This window comes from Aquarana catesbeiana, linkage group LG01 (assembly GCF_042186555.1).
Source record: "Aquarana catesbeiana isolate 2022-GZ linkage group LG01, ASM4218655v1, whole genome shotgun sequence".
NCBI classification, from domain to species: Eukaryota; Metazoa; Chordata; class Amphibia; order Anura; family Ranidae; genus Aquarana; species Aquarana catesbeiana.
The window spans coordinates 781,100,673-781,120,873 of NC_133324.1; the positions used below are offsets into that span (position 1 = coordinate 781,100,673).

The 20,201-nt window shown below is 42.9% G+C and overlaps 1 protein-coding gene across 2 annotated transcripts in view; it reads right to left on the bottom strand.

Annotated features, from left to right (window-relative positions):
- ASB5 (ankyrin repeat and SOCS box containing 5) overlaps window positions 1–16,962 on the bottom strand; it is a 77,838-nt gene extending 60,876 nt beyond the window's left edge. The window contains exon 1 of one of the 2 annotated variants that reach the window (XM_073606680.1): window positions 16,710–16,962. In XM_073606680.1, the coding sequence (XP_073462781.1) occupies window positions 16,710–16,902 (193 nt within the window). In that variant the 5' untranslated portion in view covers window positions 16,903–16,962. Of the gene's footprint in view, window positions 1–3,361; window positions 3,611–16,709 lie in introns of those variants that run through there. The other variant, XM_073606687.1, reaches the window with a different exon arrangement.
- Between the last annotated feature and the right edge of the window lie 3,239 nt (window positions 16,963–20,201).

Below are 20,201 nucleotides of genomic sequence, written 5' to 3' on the forward strand. Positions count from 1 at the left end.
GCCTCCTCTCCTCTCGCTCCCCTCTTCCTGTGACAGTGGGCAGGGGATCTTCTCCCCGACACCCACTGTCAGATTTTAAAGACAGCACGGACACATGGGGCTTTGCCTGCATGGCTGTGTCATTCATTCACAGAGTTCTGTGAAGGAATTAACTACATCTACCATCAGCCTCTGCGGTCGACGGCTTGTAGTTCTCAATGAACTGCGAGGGCCCTGGTGAGTCCATTGATTCTTCCTACCATTCAGTAACTGTCTGCCCCTAATGGAGGTACGGGTAGACAGTATACTGAGAGTCTGCAGGATCCAGGCATTGCACCAGTGATCTGCAATGCCTTACAGACTGCAGTGGTCACATGAAACAGAAGCCATGGCACCTCTTAGCCATTAAAGCCCACTTAAAGGGTCTCTGGAAGGCGTCTCTATGGGGTTAAACAAAAGTAGGAGGCTAGTCCTGTTGGTGCTTATAACAAGTTTAAAGAAAAAATACTCTTCTGTATTTTTTTTAAGGGCAGTCAAGGGTTACAGCAGGTGTGACATTTTACCAATAGCTGAGAAAGCTTTTCAGACATGCTATACACATCATGCTATCCAGCTTTTAATATAATCCACACATTGAAACATCTCTGTAAAAAGACTATAGACTAACAAAAAGAATAGTGATAACTGGCTCCACCCAGTAAATCAGTTATACTGAACAGTACAGATCACAAGAACCTCTCACATCATCTATTCTGTCTGAAACATACTTTTTGAAATATGCTCTATTCTATACTGTTGGATTACATCAAGCTTTCCTGGTATTGCTATGTTCAAACTTATTTTTTATCTCAAAGCTATATTTTATCAATCAATTTATAAGTACACATTCTACTTGCTGTTGTTTATATGAGCTGCCTGAAACAAATTTCCCTGTTTTTGGATGGAGTGGGTAATTTTTCATCTAGGACCTATTTCTTTAAGTGGATACCAGCGATATATCTAAAGATTATAAAAACCGTACACATTTTATTTCAATTTGACACAATAAAATAGAAACTCAGCAATCAAAATACACATATGAGAGGTATACCAAAAGGTTACAGCTAGAGTATTTTTTTGCTAACTGAAAATTTGTCCTGTGTGGGGTTTTTTTTCTCTCCACCACACACATAAGGTACACTATATTACCAAAAGTATTGGAACGTCTGCCTTTACACATACATGAACTTTAATAGCATCTTAGTCCGTGGGGTTCAATATTGAGTTGGCCCACCCTTTGCAGCTATAACAGCTTCAACTCTTCTGGGAAGGCTGTCCACAATGTTTAGGAGTATGTCTATGGGAATGTTTGACCATTCTTCCAGGAGCGCAGTTGTGAGGTCAGGCACTGATGTAGAAGAGAAGGCCTGGCTCACAGTCTCTGCTCTAATTCATCCCAAAGGTGTTCTATCGGGTTGAGGTCAAGTTCCTCCAACCCAAACTCGCTCATCCATGTCTTTACAGACCTTGCTTTGTGCACTGGTCCAAATCATTTGGTGGAGGGGATTATGGTGTGGGGTTGTTTTTCAGGGGTTGGGCTTAGCCCCTTAGTTCCAGTGAAGGAACCCTTCACCACGCTGAAGTACTCCAAATGCCTCTCCCACTGGGAGTCAGGACAGAAACTCCTCCACCAGTGGTACCATATCCCACAGAAGTTTGCAAGGATTTTTACTTCAATCTCATCTTATTGTTGACAGAACTGTGGTGGTCAAGGGTCAATTACTCTGGTGGGCATGCTCAGGTCTCACACCCTTCTGGGCAGACATTCAGTCTATAATGAACGATATTGCTGGTATGAGAGGAGTACTGTTACCGCTGTTGACCTTGCTAGGCTTGGGTTGAGAAAATTGGCCCAGACACTCCCATTCCATCCCAACACACATCCTTATTGCCGCTCGTCTAACAATAGCTTGCAAATGGAAGAGCAGAACCCTGCCAACTCTTTAACAGGTTATAGCCACTGTTAACATCCACATACATATGAAACATATGTTTGCCAAAGCCAATCTAACCATGCCGAAATTCCTCCTAGAATGGTCCCCCGGCTTACTGATGCTAGGGCTGAGAAACGAGCCCCTTGATCGATCCTATGCTTCTACCCTTTGTACTAGGGTCCCCCGACATAACATAAGTAATGAAAGCGATCCCAGCAAGGTTGACTGCATCGGTAGCTCAAATAACCCTCTTAATTTGCTACTACGAACACACCATTAGGCTCTCCCCCCTCCACTATACCCCCTCCTTCCTTTTTTCACTCTTTTTCTTCCCTCCTTCTCCCTTTCTCACCCAATACCCGGAAGAGTTGTGTTAAGTAGGCACTTTGTTCATTGTTCAAGGTTTACTTATCTCTACAACGTTCTCAGTATTGTATGATGTGTTTGCCAATATTTCATGTCTATACACATATTGTACCTGATTGGTAACGCATACTTTTCGGAATGTGTTTTTTTTTTTTTTTTTTTTTTTTTTTCTGAAAACTTAATACAATTTCAAGTAATAACAATTGATGGGAAATGTGATATACAGGCTTATTGGACAGGACTAAAAATGTATGGAAAAATGGGATATGCATGCTTTTTGGGCAGGACAAAAAATTGATGGGAAAATGGGATATACTGTTTTATTGGTCAGGACTGAAAATTGATGGAAAAATTGAATATGCAAGCTTATTGGGCAGAGCTACAAATTGATGGGAAATACATGATGATTTCGATAGGAAAATAGGACACACATGCTCTTTGAATAGTACAAAATAGATTGGAAAAATAGGGCATGCAGGCTTATACAGCAGGACAAAATATTTCAGAAAAAGGGACATGCAGGCTTACTGAGCAGGAACACATCGAAGAGAAAAGGTTGAATGCAGGCTTATTGAGATGGGAAAATTAGACCGGTAACAAATACACGGGAAAATGGGAAATACAGATAGGCAAATGGGGACATGCAGGCTTATTTAGATGGGAAAATAGGACATGTAGGCTTATTGAAGAGCAAAAAATAACGTATGCAGTTTAAGGTGAAATATGATTGGTAATAGTCCCTTGCAAACCCTTGGGCAGCAGCTTCTCTTATACATCCTACAGTAGTCATGCTTAATCCCAGTGTTCAGATACTGATGTCTGAAAACGAATACTTGCTACCCTATGGCTTAGGTAAACAAACCCAGCATGCTATAAAACTACAGAAAGTAGCAGTACTTCAGAGATCATACACCTGCATTATTGTTTTCCTTGGAAAGCGCTTTGGGAAGCTACCTAAAGGTGCTATATAAAATAAAGTTTCTTATTATTATTATGATCAGAAGAAAAGTTAAAGAACTGTAAAGTTATAGTGAGTACAGTACCTTGCCCTTGTGTCACTGTGTAGAATTCTGCCTGGATTCGCGCTGCTTCCTTTCGATTACCTTTTACAATGTAAAAATGACTGAGAATTGCCAGGCTAATTTTCACAAACAATTTAAAAAAGAAAAGTGCCAGGATAGTGAAGTAGACATTTGAAAGCTGCTGAGCAAAAGGTTTCTCCTCCAGCACCGTCATAGCTGTACCAGAGTCTTTGTTACTGTTTAGGAGTGGGTCTGGATTGTTGACAGGATCACATGGTTACAGCCAGAAGCTGCTCACAACAGCTGGTACTAAGGAAATCAGATATCAGGTGGTCATGATGCCTGATGCTGAAAATATGAGGATTATTTATGTTGGGCATAACTTCTAAGGCTACTTCCAGTTCCATAAAGTCAAAGTCAATCACTGACGTAAAATGGTGACGTAAAACAAATATTTACAACTCCCTATCATTGGCTACAATCAACGTTATTCAATAAAATGTTCTTATGATTAAGAGCAATAACCCACATCAACCAATCAGAAATAAGGCATGTGAAATATCAATTTTAATTGGTTGCTGAAGGTTGATTTAAAAAAAATGTACACGTTAGAATAAGAAACTATTTAATGAATAAATCGTAATATAACTGCAATGTTTTTGATCCCACATGGAAATCAAATTTGATATTGCACCTTCCTTATCAGATTTTAATTGGATGCTATAGAATAAACAATGTGTTGGTATGCAGCCATTAAGTGCAGCTATCCAGAGCAGCAATTCAAGTTTCAGCAGTCTAGACCTGCAGTGGTGTCATTGGGGACATTGCTAGCTTATTTAATGAAAGCTTGAGTGTTTATTATGATTCCAGTCTATGGCTTTATTGAAAAGAAAGTATAGTGGTGTTTACTTACCACTTATATCTTGTATAGCTTTTGACTGCAAGGTAAATGCTTAGTTCTAAAATGATGGTTCTTAACCACATCCCGCCTATAGCAAAATGACAGCCAGGTAGTGGTTTCATTATCCTGACTGAGCTTTCTATGATGTCCAGCAAGACAAGCTGCTCATGCGCGTCTCGAGGGTGTGCAGCGCGGCGATCGGTAGTGTGGTGTGTCTTTCTGACACACCAAATCTCTGATCTCAGTAAAGAGCCTAGGTCAGCTATGACCTACCCTCTTTACCATGTGATCAGCTGTGTCCAATCACAGCTGATCACACCGTCACCAGGAAGTGCCGGTTATCGTCTTTTCCTCTATTCGTGCTGACAGGTAGAGGAACGCCGATAAGTGGCTCTCCTGATGGGGGGGGGGGGGGGGGGGTTCTGCACTGATAATCTGCGCAGACCCATCAAGGATGCCCATAAGTACCCACCTAGAGTGCCAACCCATGCCCACCAGGGATGCCAATCAGTGCCCATCAGCAATGCCTGTCAGTGCCTCCTAATCAGTGCCAACTATCAGTGCCCATCAATTCTGCACATCAGTGCCACCTATTATTTTTATCAATGCTCTGCAGGCTCCTAAGAAAAAAATAAATGCACATTTTTTTTTTTTTTTACCTTTTTACTTACCCTTTAACAAGTTAGTAGCTTCTGTGTCTATTCATCACTGAACTCAACTGTGTTTACTATACTTCAGTTTGTAAATGAACATTTAGCCTCTGAGCACTTCCTACTCATTCATCTGCGTAGCAGAGGCTGCAGAGAAAGGGACTTGATGAGAGTACTCAGTCCCAATGTAAGAAATCAGGGGTCTGTTTAGACCCATATTATTTCACCAACGTTCCCCTAACATGGCAGTTAAAAATGTAATAAATAAATAAATACATACAATTCTACAAAAATTAAAAAAAAAACAAAAAACGGAATTTCTAAAAATTGTGCAGATGTGTAGTGCCATCTGTATAACATTTTATAGTTATATTCTCTATCTCTTCGAGGATTGCAGAGGTTATGTGTCAGTTGAAGAACAATAGTACCTTGGTCCCACTTCAACATAAAATTAGGACAGGATGTATATCCCAGTGCCATTAGTGCTCTATAAAATAGAGAGATTTTTCCATGGAGGTTGTGTGACTTCTAATATGCACTCCACCGGTGTAAGATCTGCAAGAGTATGTAGGGGTTTAAGTAGGGATTTAATAAACAAAGTGCCAGGTCACCTTGAGGCTAGGTGACAGATGCACACCGTAGGGATCAGGTAGTGGACCCTACGGCTGACTGCTGTGGATGGGAGTCAGGGTGGTAAGGAAGGCAGGGCTGCTGGAACACCAGCATGGATTCCACCAGGGTTAGAGCATAAGCTTCCCTTGGGCGCGGAGTGTAAGAGCCAGCAGGTGTTCACCAGAGCCTCTAGTGGTGAGGATGGACTGGGCTGCAACTGGCTCCAGGTCGTGACCCCCAGGGTTCCCCAGCTCACACCCACAGTAGGAAACAGAAGGATAGGGATAGTAAGGGAATAAGCCAAGGTCGGGGCCACAAGCAGACAAGGACAACAGAGTTCATGCCAAGGTTCAGGGTCACAGGTAAACAGGGATAGTCGGGGACACGCCAAAGGTCAGGGTCACAAGCAGACAGGAATAGTCGAGAACAGGCCAAAGTCGGTAACTGGAATCAGACGCAGGAAACACAGCAAGTACACACGAAAGCTAACACACAATGGTTGATTAGCTCTGCTGGTTTGCAGTGCACAGGTTAATATAGGGTTCCCTGATAGGGCCTGGGGTGGGGTAAAGCTTAGAGGAGAGGTTATAAAACCAGTCAGTCTATTGCATAACCATGACAGTACCCCCCCCCCTCTTATGAGGCCTCCCCCTCCCCCACCTGGGCCATGGCTTAAAGGGAAACTCCAGATGGAACCTCCTCAACAGATGAGGTGCAAAGATCTCAGATGCAGTGATCCAAGACCTCTCCTCAGACCAAACCCTTCCCAATGTACGAGGTACTGAAGAATGCCTCTACGGCGCCGGGAATCAAGAACTTGACTGACCTCGTACTTAAGATTATCCTCAGAGACCGAAACCAAGGTAGGGAGAGGACAAGAGAACTTATTGAGGGCTAAAGGCTTCTTAGGAATGGGTAAAGGCATAAGAAGACCATCAGGAGTCTCAGCAGGGTCCCCCAGACCCTTAAAGATGAGCTAGACATCCAGCACAGGATCATCAGACTGGGCAGAAGTCGGTGGATCCTTGAGACCAGGTTGGTTAGAAAGTGGTGTGTCACAGAAGTCAAGCTGGATAGCTTCACTGGGCATAGGCTGAACTGGTGCAAAGGCCGACTGAACAGCATTGCCAAGTGCAGCGACTACCAGAATCGCATCACAGGGTGTAGCGACTGTGGAACTGGTAGACGAGTCAGCCTGGGTGTGTGTCCAAGGGGGTCCAGGAACAGGCAAAGGTAAATGACCATGCAAACTGGAGTGAATGATCGGCTCAAGTTCACAGATCAGGCTCCTCATCCAGAGTGCCACATGACCCAGAGAGTGCCTCAGCCAAACTATTGCAGGAGACATTCCAGAAATCGCTATATGCAGTGGGAATAGCAGAAGATACTGGGATGGTGGCAACAGGAAGTTTCTCTTTTGGGGTAACCTTGAGTAGGCAGGAAGAGGAACAGGAGGAACCCCAAGCCAGGATCCATTCAGCAGTCCAGTCAATGTGTGGAGAATGGAACCGTAACCAAGGAAGACCTAATATGATAGGAGATGAAGCCTTAGATAAGACAAGGAAGGATATCCACTCCTGGTGGAGTGTCCCTACCAACATCTTAACAGGGTGGGTCTGAAAGCGGATAGGACCCCCTGAGAGAACAGTGCCATCAATCGCCAAGACCACCAATGGCGCTGAAAGGGGCAAAAGGGTAAGTCTCATGGAAGATGCAGTTTCCCAATCCATGAAATTGCCAGCGGCTCCGGAATCCAGATTTGCCGAGACCGAACGAGAGGAAGCGCTGACATGAAGGAACACAGAAAGAAGAAGACGAGAAGGTGAAGATGATACTTCAGGGTCTAATACTCCACATTCCAGATGTATTAGCCCTGATCGTTTTTCCAGGTAAGAGAACAAGTGTCACGAAAATGACCTTTGGCCCCACAATAGAGGCACAGGCACAGAGTTCTGCGCCTAGCGCATTCTTCAGGAGACAACTTGGTCCAACCCAGCTGCATAGGTTCCTCAGCGGGCAGGGGGTGCTCCTCGGATCGAAGAGAAGGGACTGGGAGCTTAGGCTGCCTAAGGAATGGGGAGTGCTGGCATCTTTTTTCCAGGGCCCTCTCCTGAAAGCGAATATCAATCTGGTTACACAAGGTGATGACACCCATCCAGATCAGCAGGAAGGGATCTTCCTGCTAATTCATCCTTCACTCTATCACAGAGGCCATGTAAAAAGGTTGCAACTAGGGCCTCATTATTCCAGCTCAATTCAGCTGTGAGGATACGGAACTGAAGAGCATACTGTCCCACAGAAGCAGACTCTTGACGGAGACGTAAAAGAGCGCTAGCCGCTGAGGAGACACGACCCGGTTCCTCGAAGATATTCCGAAAAAGTTTCAAGAAATCAGACAGGCTAGAAACCACTGGATCATTCAGTTCCCACAGAGGGGCAGCCCAAGCTAGCGCCTCGCTGGACAGGAGGGATATAATATAGGCTACTTTCGCCTGATTGGACAGGAAATTTTGGGGCTGAAGTTCAAAATGAATTGTGCACTGGCTAAGGAACCCCCTGCAAGCCTTGGAGTCCCCAGAGAAACGGGCCGGAGCTGGCAGTTGTAATGAATGTGTGGCTGAGACTGGTGCGATAGGTGTAGCAGCAGATAGCGGTTGAGATTGTTGAACCGGGGGTCCTAATGAGGCCTGAACCTGTTCAAAATGGGATGCCAAATACTGAAGGAATTGCATCACTTGGGTCTGATGCGATTCCTGGGTCTCAAGTCTGCGAACTAAGCCCTGCAACGGATCATCTGCGTTTAGCGGCACATCAGCCGGGTCCATGGCTGATCAAACTGTCAGGTCACCTTGAGGCTAGGTGACAGATGCACACTGTAGGGATCAGGAGTGCACCGCAAAGGTAGTGGACCCTACGGCTGACTGCTGCGGATGGGAGTCAGTGTGGTAAAAAAGGCAGGGCTGCTGGAACACCAGCACGGATCCCACCGGGGTTAGAGCGTAAGATTCCCTGGGGCGCGGAGTCTAAGAGCCAGCAGGTGTTCACCAGAGCCTCTAGTGATGAGGATGGACTGGGCTGCAACTGGCTCCAGGTCGCAACCCCCAGCGTTCCCCAGCTCACACCCACAGTAGGAAACAGGAGGATAGGGATAGTAAGGGAATAAGCCAAGGTCGGGGCCACAAGCAAACCAGGACAACAGAGTTCACGCCAAGGTTCAGGGTCACAGGCAAACAGGGATAGTCGGGGACACGCCAAAGGTCAGGGTCACGAGCAGACAGGAATAGTCGAGAACAGGCCAAAGTCGGTAACTGGAATCAGATGCAGGAAACACAGCAAAGTACACACGAAAGCTAACACACAATGGTTGATCAGCACTGCTGGCTTGCAGTGCACAGGTTAATATAGGGTTCCCTGATAGGGCCTGGGGTGGGGCCATGCTTAGAGGAGAGGTTATAAAACTAGTCAGGTGAGGGTCAGCTGGTCTTAAGAGATGAACACATGGAGACAGGTAAGCTGACAGACAAAACTCTATTGCATAACCATGACACAAAGTCAATTGAGTATATCTCCATCGATCCATAACTAAAGTAGTTGGGGTCTTAAATAGGGAGCATAAGGGTACCACCCCTCTGGAGGAGGTGACGTGATGAAGTAAAGCGGGTAATTGAGGTAACCAGTTATGAAATTAAGGATTCATCTTGCCCGGTGGAAAATATGAGTGGCCTACCAGAAGCATCAAAGTGATTGTAAACCCTCACATTCACCCAGTGAAGAGAATAGCCTCAAATGATACACGGAGATGAAAAAAATCCTCCTACATAAGTTTTACTTGTATAGCTGCAGTCTTCCCCTTTCTACACCCTTTGAGAAGTGCAGATTGTGTTAAAAATCTTTCTTCCTCTTTCAGCAGTACATAGGGGTGGGTGGAGAGACTGGACTTACTCGGTGTGAGAGCTAAAAATGGAGGAAAGGGACACCCCCCCTCCACATAGGCAGAGAAACAAAGGAACATGCAGAGCTGTATTCTAAATAGATAAGCTCCCTGCTCATCTCCTTCTAAGCACCCTCCCCAACACAAATTTTCAGCTCGTGTGATCTCATGTGTCGGAGAACTTGTCAGAAGTGACTCATGCTGATAACAGAGGAACGAAGCACCAGAGAGAAACGACATTTGGAGCTTTGGAGAGGGACAAGTAAACACTACAGATATATACACTATGTGCTTAGTTCAAATTTCATGAATGGGGTTTACAACCACTTTAAGGGGGAATTATACGACCAGTCATACATTATGTAGGGAATCCCAGGTTGTGAAAGTGGACAACGTCAAAGGGGATGTACCTTCAGTGAGACAGCAAAACCCCCTAGGAGTTCAAAGCTGTGAGAACAACTCAGAGTCACTTAAATCATGTTCAAGTTGTACGCAGAGTTTGGATTTGATTCCAATCTGAAATTCTATTTAAAATTATAGCTAGGTAATAATTTTTAAAGTCAGGAAGGGCTAAGCCTCTATCAGACTTCAGTCTGGTGAGAATGGCCTGGGAGATATGGGGATGTTTACAGTGCCATACATAATCAAGGACCAGAGAGGTCAAGGCTGATATAATTTGGTATAAAAATAGCACATTGGGCAAAATGTTCATTTTGACAATGCTGATCCTACCCAACCAAGAGTTAGCTAGATTATTCCATTGATATAGGTCTTATCCGATAGAATTTAGGAGAGGTATGTCATATGCCCAAAATAGGTTAGAAGTTTGTGGGGTGAGTAAAATACCTAAATATGCTGAGAGTAGATAAGAAAATCCGGACAGCCGCACTCCAGGAAAATATGAGTAAGCACTTAGCATAAGTGCGAAACGCGTTAGCTGATTGCCTGTATATTTCGCCACGGTGTCCTGTATATGGTATGATCCTGATTTTACAATACATTTTTTTGGATAATATTTTCCTGGAGTGCGGCTGTCCGGATTTTCTTATCTACTCTCAGCATGATTCAGCATTAGCCAGCACCTGGGGCTCTTTACTCCTGGAGAGAATCATCCACTTTACACCTGGTTTGGATCTACACTGGTGCGGGGAAAACTCTCTTGCTAAAATACCTAAATAGTTCACGGTGCGAGGTTGCCAAGAGCATGGGAAAGAGGGTTTCATATGGGTGGCATCTTTGGCTGGTAGTGAGAGGTTAAGGATGTTGGATTTTGATAAATGAATCTTAAAATTAGATATTACATAAGATTAGGTATGGTGGTAGTAGGTTGTTGCACGTAGGGTTCTAAAGAGAGCGTGTAACATAGGGGAAAACAGGCATCTCTGTCTTGTACCATTATGTAGTTTAAAGGCCTCGCTTTTAGGAATTTGGGCAGAGGGAGAATTATACAATGCCGAGATCATGTTCAGCATATAAGGGCCAATACCCAGAAAGGACAATGTTGCCATCAGATATTCCCAGTCCACGCTGTCAAATGATGCTAGTTTAACTGCAGCCTAGCAGACTTCACCTGGAGCAGTTATTTTGTTTCGCCCCGTTCAAATGCTTTTTCAGCATCAGTAGAGAGGAGAAGGGCTGTAAAGATCCACGAACATGGAAAATTAGAGACAGAGTGCATAAGTTATTGTCACACGCTTCTCTACTAGGGATGAAACCTGTTTGATCTTGTGATACCCATTTAGGAATCAAGGACAGAAGCCTAGTTGCCAAAACCTTAGGATAGATTTTTGCATCAATGTTTAACAAAGAGATTGGGCTGTAGCTCCTGCAGAGATTAGGGTCTTTCCCCGGTTTAGGGAAGACCGTGATATGTGCACGTTTCTGGTCTCAAGGCACCTCCCTTCGAAAGTGTTTTGGTATAAACAGCTAGGAAGGGTTATAGCCTATTACCACACATATCAAGATAAGCTATCGATAGGCCATCTGGGCCAGGAGCCTTACCCTTGGGCATAGATACAAGTGCAAAACGCAGTTCAGTAATGGAGATCTCAGCTTCTAGTGCGGAAGGAAGGTTGTAGTTTAGGAAGGTTAGCTTGGTTTAGATAGTCCTGGATCATGGCATGTCAAGAATCAATGTCCTTGATAGTCTTATGGACATGGTAGAGTTGCTGGTAAAAGGATTGGAACTCCTTAGCGTTAGCCTTGGCCTTATGGACTATGGTGTCAGTGAGGGTCTTAAAGGGGTTGTAAACCCTCATGTTTTTTCACCTTAATGCATCCTGTCATTCTGTCATTGCCCCGTAATTCTAATGCCGGAGATGCACTCTTCCCCTCTGCCCGTTGTCTCGGCTCTTGATTGGATAGATTGATAGCAATGCAGCCATTGGCTCCCACTGCTATCAATCAAATCCAATGTTGCAGGCACTCTGCGTCTATGAATGCTGGACTTGGGAGCTTGCGATTCTCCTAGGGGGTTATACGATGCGGGGAGGAGCTACCAGCACAGCTGGGAGACCCCAGAAGTCCAGGATCGGGGTCACTCTGTAAAATGAACTGCACAGTGGAGGTAAGTATGACATGCTTGTTATTTAAAGAACAAAAAAAAACACAAAGCTTTACAATTACTTTAATTTTAGCAATAAATGAGGTAGATTTTTTCTGTTGTAATGATCTTGCTAAGTGACAGCTAGGCTTGCCCCCTCCCAATCATAAACCTTCTGGGAGATCAAGTTAAATGAATGTTTCTGTTCAATAAGATAAAGCGATTTTAATTCCTCACATTTTTAAGTTAACATATGTAGAAGAGACGGTGAAAGAAACATTTTATGGCTCTGCTCTTAATCTTTGATCTCTTGGATGAAAACAGATTGGCAATGTAATCTCTCCTCGCAGAGTTCGATAAATTTACCTCGATTATGAGCTTCATGGGTTACCCAAACCATGCAGGAAACTGTGTTTTCAGGGGAAAAAAAAATTAGATCCTATTTTCCTTAGATCCAGGTATTGTTGAACGGTGTTTACATGAGACTTTATGCCATCAGGAGATGGTTCCAGAATAGGGATATCCTCCTGCCATTCCAGCCGCTCTGGAGGGGTAATTTTAAGGTCAAGACAAAACTTTTCCAGATCCTTTGGAAACCATAGAGTGGCAGTGCGGCTGTCCTTGGTGGCTATAAGGCAGGCAGGAAAGCCCCAATGATAGGCTATGGCATTGCTGCACAGCTTGTCGTTAAGGGGTGTTAGGGCACGGCGGCAGTCCAGGGTCTGTTTTGCCAAATCCAAAAAGAAAGATAAGGCTGACCAATCAAAATATAGGGTGGAGACCCTAACGGGCTTTACACATAATTGGTTCCTTTTACTCATAGTAATGTACCTGACATATTACGTCCCTGGGTGCATCCGTGGCCAGATTACAGGGGCATAAGGCCCGATGCACATGGTACAGCTTTAGGGGGTGGTCTGTAGGGTTTCCGAAGAGGTTAAATATCCCTCGAACTGTGCCCTGTAGGTCTCCATTCCTGATTTCCCCTGGAAGGCCTCGAATCCGGATGGTATTCCCCCGGTTTAGGTTTTCTTGATCCTCTATCTTGTAGAGAGACATTCTGTGGGTAAGGCGGCGAGTATGGGCCTGTAATTCATAGATGGCTGCAGCGTGGTGGTCTAGGCGCTGCTCACATTCGTCCACTCGGATCAGGACTTGGAAGAGGTCAGATTGGACAGCCATAACTCCCTTCTTAGTAGCTTCCTCCACGCTATGGAGTATAGAGGCTAGTTCCGATTTGATGGGCAGGCCACTCACCAATGCTGTAACCTCCGAATGGCGAGGAGAACCTCAGTCTCTATACAAGCAGTATGAGGAACCCGGAGAGCTCTGTCTAGAAGCAGGCTAATGGTGGGAGGTGGAGCTAGCACTATATGGAGAGCGGCCTTATTCTCCCATGTCCAGGGAGTCCTTCAGTTCTGTGGGTAGGAATCACTTAATAGACCCCGAAGAGGTGTTTTTAGCCAGCAGGGATCTTCCCGGGTGTTTCCCCATGTTGAGCAGTAGTGGTACGGAGTGAAAGAGGGTATTTGTGAAGCATATAGTAGAACCTCTGTCGGAGCTCACAGCAAGTGCGTCATCACAGCTTCATGCGGAAACCACGCCCCCCGACTTGTTTACATTTTCAGTGCTGTTATAGTTTTGACTGACATTTACTTGGTCATGCAACACTGTACCCAAATGATTTTTTGAGACAGGTAGAGCTTTCTTTTGGTGGTATTTAACTACTTTGACTCTCACACCTGTTCACCCCTTGAGGACCTGAGTAGATTTTACATTTCTGCATGGACCTGTTTAATCGGCAATAACCTTTCAATACTAAAGAAAGCAAGGATATACATATATTGTTTTTTTTTTAAAGTATAACTAAAGGCAACACTTTAGGTTTTAGTTTTGGACAGATTGCAGAGGGATTAGAACACCAGTCAGTTTTCTTTGCTGTCTGTGCCCCCGTTAGGGAGATTCAATCTCTCTATTTGTTCTGTTTACCATTAGTCTTGAAAGTGAAAGTAAAAGAAATTCACAAATTTTGGGTTGTCCCCAGAAAAGTAATAGAGGGGAAATCTTCCAACGGGGACACTAGTTCTGGTGACCTGGGGGTCCCCAAGGAATTACCATAATTTGCAGGGATTTCCTCTCACTTCCTGTTTTGGCTATGGGACAGGAAGACAAGGGAAATCTCCCCAAAGGGACACAGATGGCGAAAAATCTGACAGAGGTTATAACCCTCCCTTACTCTATCCAATGTGAAAAAAAGTTTTGCCTATAGTTCCATAGACAAAACAAGGCTTTCTTTTTGTGATATTAAATTGCAACAACAATCCTTAGACAATAAAATGCAACAAAAGTAAACAAAATGTTGAGCAGTGATAGGGCTCTTTCATATGGACGATCCGTATGTCCGTTTTTCATCCTTCCGTTTTCGGATCGGATTGGGTGACGACGGACTCTACGGTCCGTCATCATGCGATCCCCCATAGGGGAGAGCGGCCCTCTGACAGGTCCGTCGCTGCACAGTGTGCAGCAACGGACCTGTCATCTTCCTGCTCAGCGGGGATCGGCGGAGCGATCCCTGCTGAGCAAGCGGGTGTTCACGGGGCGGATCATCACTGATCCGCCCCGTGTGAAAGAGCCCTTAGTTTAAAATAAATAGTGTTACTGTACATAACATGTGCGTATTTTATTCTGTAATATGTGCTGTTTAAAAAAGAGAAATGTGTAAATATATGTTAAATGTGTAAAAAATATTAACAAACAAAACAAAAAGGTTTAAAATATTAATAGTTAAAAAAAACAAAACAAAAAAAACACACACACAGCAGGAAAATAGTTGGAGAGAAGGAAATTAAGGACTTAATTAGGGCTGATTAAAATAAGGTTAGGTTAGGAGGAGGGAAAGAGAAAGAATCCCACAAAGGCACTCTTGTGCAAAAGAACCAAATTCGTTGTTAGGCCATAATAAAAACACATTACCAAATTTAAACTAGGCTTGGGGTAACCTGAAAGCTCGCTACCAAACTTGTATAAACCAGAATCAAAGCAAAGATAGAAATTGTTTGAGGGAATGGAGAAAGGGAAGAAATAAGAAATAGAAGGAAGAAAAGAGAGAAAAGATTTACAGGTGATCACCATGCTCCAGACTAATGACCCCTCCCTCCAGCTCACCCCTCATTGTGACTGAAGATATCTAATTCAGGGGCTCCAAAACCTCAAAGCAATGTTGTTGGTTGGGAAGGATACTAGTCAATTTTTTTTTAATCATGGTTCAGGAAATTTTATTTTTCACTAATGCTAAATTTATCACAGGGGTTTTCCATGCTCGCACTATGGTGGACTTTGCTGCCAGGAAGATAAAAAAAGGTGAGTATCCTGAGAATTCTAGGAAGCTCACTCTATAGGTCAGAAAATAAGGCTATCTTAACATTTTTAGGGTATAATCAGTCAAGTCACCGAATAAACCAAATTGAAAATTTTTATCCAAAATCGTTTGACTTTGGGACACATCCACCGGATGTGGAGCATGATACACTCCTGGCCACACCCCCTAAAACAAAGAGGCGATGCATCCAGGCCGCAGCTCTTTGCCCATGTGATCAGCTGTGTCCAATCACAGCTGATCGCATGTAAACAAGGAAGTGCCATTTATCGGCTCCCCTCGCCTCACATTGACAGTGTGTGAATGAGGAGAGCCAATCAGCGGCATCTCCTCACAGGAAGATGTGAAAAGGTAATCAGAGCACTGATCATCAGAGCCCTGATTACAATGCAGCCCCAGCAGTGCCCATCAGTGATGCTACTCTGTGCCCAGTTATGCCAATCAGTGCCTATCAGTGCCACCTATCAGTGCCACCTCATCAGTGCCCATCAGTGCCCATCAGTGCCCATCAGTGCAGCCTCATCAGCGCACATCAGTGAAGGAGAAAAATTACATATTTACCAAAATTTTCTGACAGAAACTAGAAGGATTTTTTTTTTCTTCAAAATGTTTGTTTTTTTTTAGCAAAAAATAAAAAACCCAGCATTGATTAAATATCACCAAAAGAAAGCTCTATTTGTCTGAAGAAAATGATTAAAAATGTATTTGGGTACAGTGTTGCATGACCGCGCAATTGTCATTCAAAGTGCGACATTGCTGAAAGCTGAAAATTGGCCTGGGCAGGAAGGAGGTGAAAGTGCCTGGTATTGAAGTAGTTAAAGCAGAACATTACCTAAAAAACTTGATAAAAAATAATGTTCTTTAGCAAGGAACACACATTCCACATTAATAATTATGCTACCAAAACTAGTGTGTGCAGTAAATTGCTTCCGGCATTGCTCCTGTTTTTTCTTACCAGAGGCCGCCATTTTGCTGAAGCCCAGAGCCCTTGAGCAGCAGTAAATTATTCGGGCTTATTCAAATAGGAAAATAGGATATGTGGGCTTATTGAGCAGAAAAGTTTGATGTAAATATGTTAAGTAAAATAACTATAGTTTAAGTTGAAATATGATTGGTTAGTGTCCCTGGCAAACCTTGAGCAGCAGACTCACTTATACTTGCTACAGTATTCATATGTAATCTGGGGAGTATTCAGCTACTGATGTCAGAAAACTGATGCTTGCTACCCTATGGCTTTGGTAAACAAACCCAGCATGCTATAATACTACAGAAAGTAGCAGTACTTCAGAGATCATAAATGAGTTATGATAAAAAGAAAAGTTAGAGAACTGAGATAATAGTGAACTGAGTACAGTACCTTGCCGTTGTGTCACTGTGTAGAATTCTGCCTGGATTCGCGCTGCCTCCTTTCGATTACCTCTCACAACATAGAAATGACTTAGAAGTGCCAGGCTGATTTTCACAAACAATTTGAAGCAGAAAAGTGCCAGGATAGCGAAGTAGACATTGGAAAGTCGCTGAATGAAAGCTTTCTCCTCCAGCACCGTCATAGCTGTACATGGGTTTGTCACTGTTTAGGAGTGGGTCTGAACTGTTGAGAGGATCACATGGCTACAGCCAGAAGCTGCTCACAACAGCTGGTACTAAGGAAATCAGATATCAGGCAGTCATGGTGCTTGCTGCTGAATGAGGATTATTTATATTGAGCAGAACTTCTAAAACCACTTCCAGTTCCCTAAAGTCAAAGTCAACTATTGACGTAAAATTAATTATAAAACAAAAAAAACACACACAAAAAAAAAAATCAACTTTATTCAATAAAAGTTATTAATTAATAACCATCAACCAATCAGAAATCAGGCATGTGCAAAATAAAAAATGTTAAACCGCGCTAAATAATACAATAATCTAGAAGGTTGATATGGTGGAAATTTGAATGCCACACAAAAAATTAAAAATAAATTGAAAATTAAAAAACAGAAATTTAAAAAACTGATAAATAAAAGGAAAATCCAGATATCTCCTGAGATGGGATCAATCTCTAGATCACCAGAATACTTCAACTTGTATAGATAACAGTCCAAGGATTATAAGAGTAGGTTGCCCTTACCAGAATATCGATTAAAATAGACGGATGGCTTAAACCCAGCCAGGGCCTTTGAGAGGGAAACCAATCTGCTCCGTCCGGATTCAGGATGTGATCCCCTCAGTGAATACAGGAGAAAAAATAACAAAAAAGACTGGCCATAGTGTAGTATGATCAGATGTTTCTATGGACATACAGACATACCAACACCCTGGTGTGCACACAAGAAAAAAAAAAGGGGGGAGTGATAACCCACCACCGTGGCTGTGGATTGCGCTTACCGACTCACAGTGGTAACCAGGCTCTATATCATACTAGGATCTGATTGATAGATGACAAGGAACGATTGATTCACTCGCTGTAGCCAGGAATCCATGCCCTCAGTACATGACCCAAAACGAAAATAAACTATCCATGGTGTAATACGTTCAAGGAAAGTTTTAATAAATAAAAGTAATGCACTTACAGAATAGAAGGATGATTTTCGCATAAATATAGTACAAAACGCCGGTCGGCATAAAATCACAAAGCGGAGCTCGTCCTACTTCCTGATCACGTGGTAGCGTCGCTGCGTGCGTACCCAGACGCGTTTCGTCATCAAATGGACGTTCTCAGTGGGGACGAGCAGCGCAGTGAGCCACCAACATTATATAGGCAACCAAGCCTCGTTCTGAGATACAAGCACAAGGACGCCATCTTGGATATGGTCAAATGCTCTAACAGCCACTAGAATGTATGGATGGTTAAGATTACGTAACCCAAATAGAGCAACTAACAGCGCCATGCTAGATATGGGCATTTGCCCAAACTGCAACGAGACGTACAAACATTAAGTCCCAGAAGCATGTCCAGCGACTCTGTTACTAACAAAAACATATATTGAAAAGTCACATATAGTCAAAAAATGACCTATAAGAAAAATCATATATAAATAATTAAATCCTATTAGACATGACTACATGTAATCGTATATACTCAAATTCTAAATAAATACCCGGATAAATAAAAAATAAATAAACTCTGGGAAACTTAATTTATCTTTCAAAGAAATTATAGCTGAATAGTGTATTTGAATAAATGTGAAAGTGAAATAAATCGGGTAAAATACCCAAAATATAAATAAAAAGTGATAAAAAATGTGTCAAAAATAATTAATTATAATTAATATGTGATGTGCTGTGTAATGAAAATTATTTTATAAATAGACCCACATATCAAATATATGGAAATGTACCAAACAAATTCAAGATTGTGTGGTGGTAAAAAAATAAAAAAACAATTAAAACTGATATTATATGTATTATTGCTACAGTATATATGGATAGTGAAAAAAATCAACAATTATTAATCCAACATTATATGAATTTTTAAACCATAATGCCCTCTAGCAAGTAGCTCAGAACGAGTTCACATCTTTATATAAAAGAACAAAAATAAAAATAGTTAAGAATTGTCAATAAAAGCATTTACATCCGTGTCAATGTTCAATCCAGGGGGCATAAGTCCTCAACCGATGGATCCAACTCATCTCTAATTGGGATATCCCCCTTATCAATGAACTACCCCTCCAATGGGGTTTAAACCTATCTATCCCCATAAAGATAGGAGGGATTTCTATCATGCACCAATAAATAGTGTTTAGACACTGAATGGTTCCTAAAACCTGTTAAAATATTTGTGATGTGTTCATTAAGTCGCACCTGAAGAGGTCGCTTGGTCCTACCCACATATTGCAGGCCACATGGGCACTGCAACAAATAGACAACTCTCTCAGTGGTACAAGTAATGAACGGTTTAATGATGTGTGTTTATTGTGTACTGGTGGAAATAAAAGTGGTAGTACGTCTATGGGAACATGAACTCATAGTACAGACCCTACATTTCCTACATTGGTAAAACCCAGTTAACTGGTCAAAAAAGGATGGTCTTGTGACCGGAGGGTTCAAAATATTAGGGGCTAACTGATTCCTTACTGAGGGCGCCCCCCTAAAAACCACATGAGGCCTATCCGGCAGGATCTCATTGAGAATCATATCACTTTTAATAACGTGCCAATGTTTGTATATTAAATTTTTTATACTGTTATGCTGTAAAGAGAAAGACGTGACAAAAGGGACACCCAACTCAAAATCATCCCTAACATTGGGGCCTCTCTCAACTAGCAAATCATCTCTGTTGACACGTTGCACAGTCTCAAGAGTTTTTTCAAGGGAATCCCTTGAATACCCCTTTTGTGAAAACCTTTCGGTAAGAACCCTAGCCTGTGCAATAAATTTCACATGGCTGGAACAGTTCCTTTTAATTCGAAGGTACTGACTCTTTGGAATCGATTCCAGCCATGGGCGGTAATGGCAACTGTCAACTGGTATGAACGAGTTCCTATCAGTTTCTTTAAAAAATGTAGATAGTGGTCTGACTCGTTTCATAGTTCAATTTAATTCCGATACAATTGGCATTAAGGGCAGACAAAAAGCTCAGCAAGGCCGGGTACTCGCCATCCCATAGGAGGAGGATGTCATCTATGTATCTAGCCCACAGGACCAGCTGGGGGGTGTCCTGGGCATAGATGACATCCTCCTCCCATTTCCCCATGAAGAGGTTTGCCAGGCTGGGGGCATATTTAGCCCCCATAGCCACTCCCACATCTTGTCTATAAAAATTGTTGTTAAACCAGAAATAGTTGTGGGAGGCGGCATACCTTAATAAATCCATCAAAAATGATATTTGGGCCTGAATAAGGCCAGAATCCCTATTCAAAAAGTG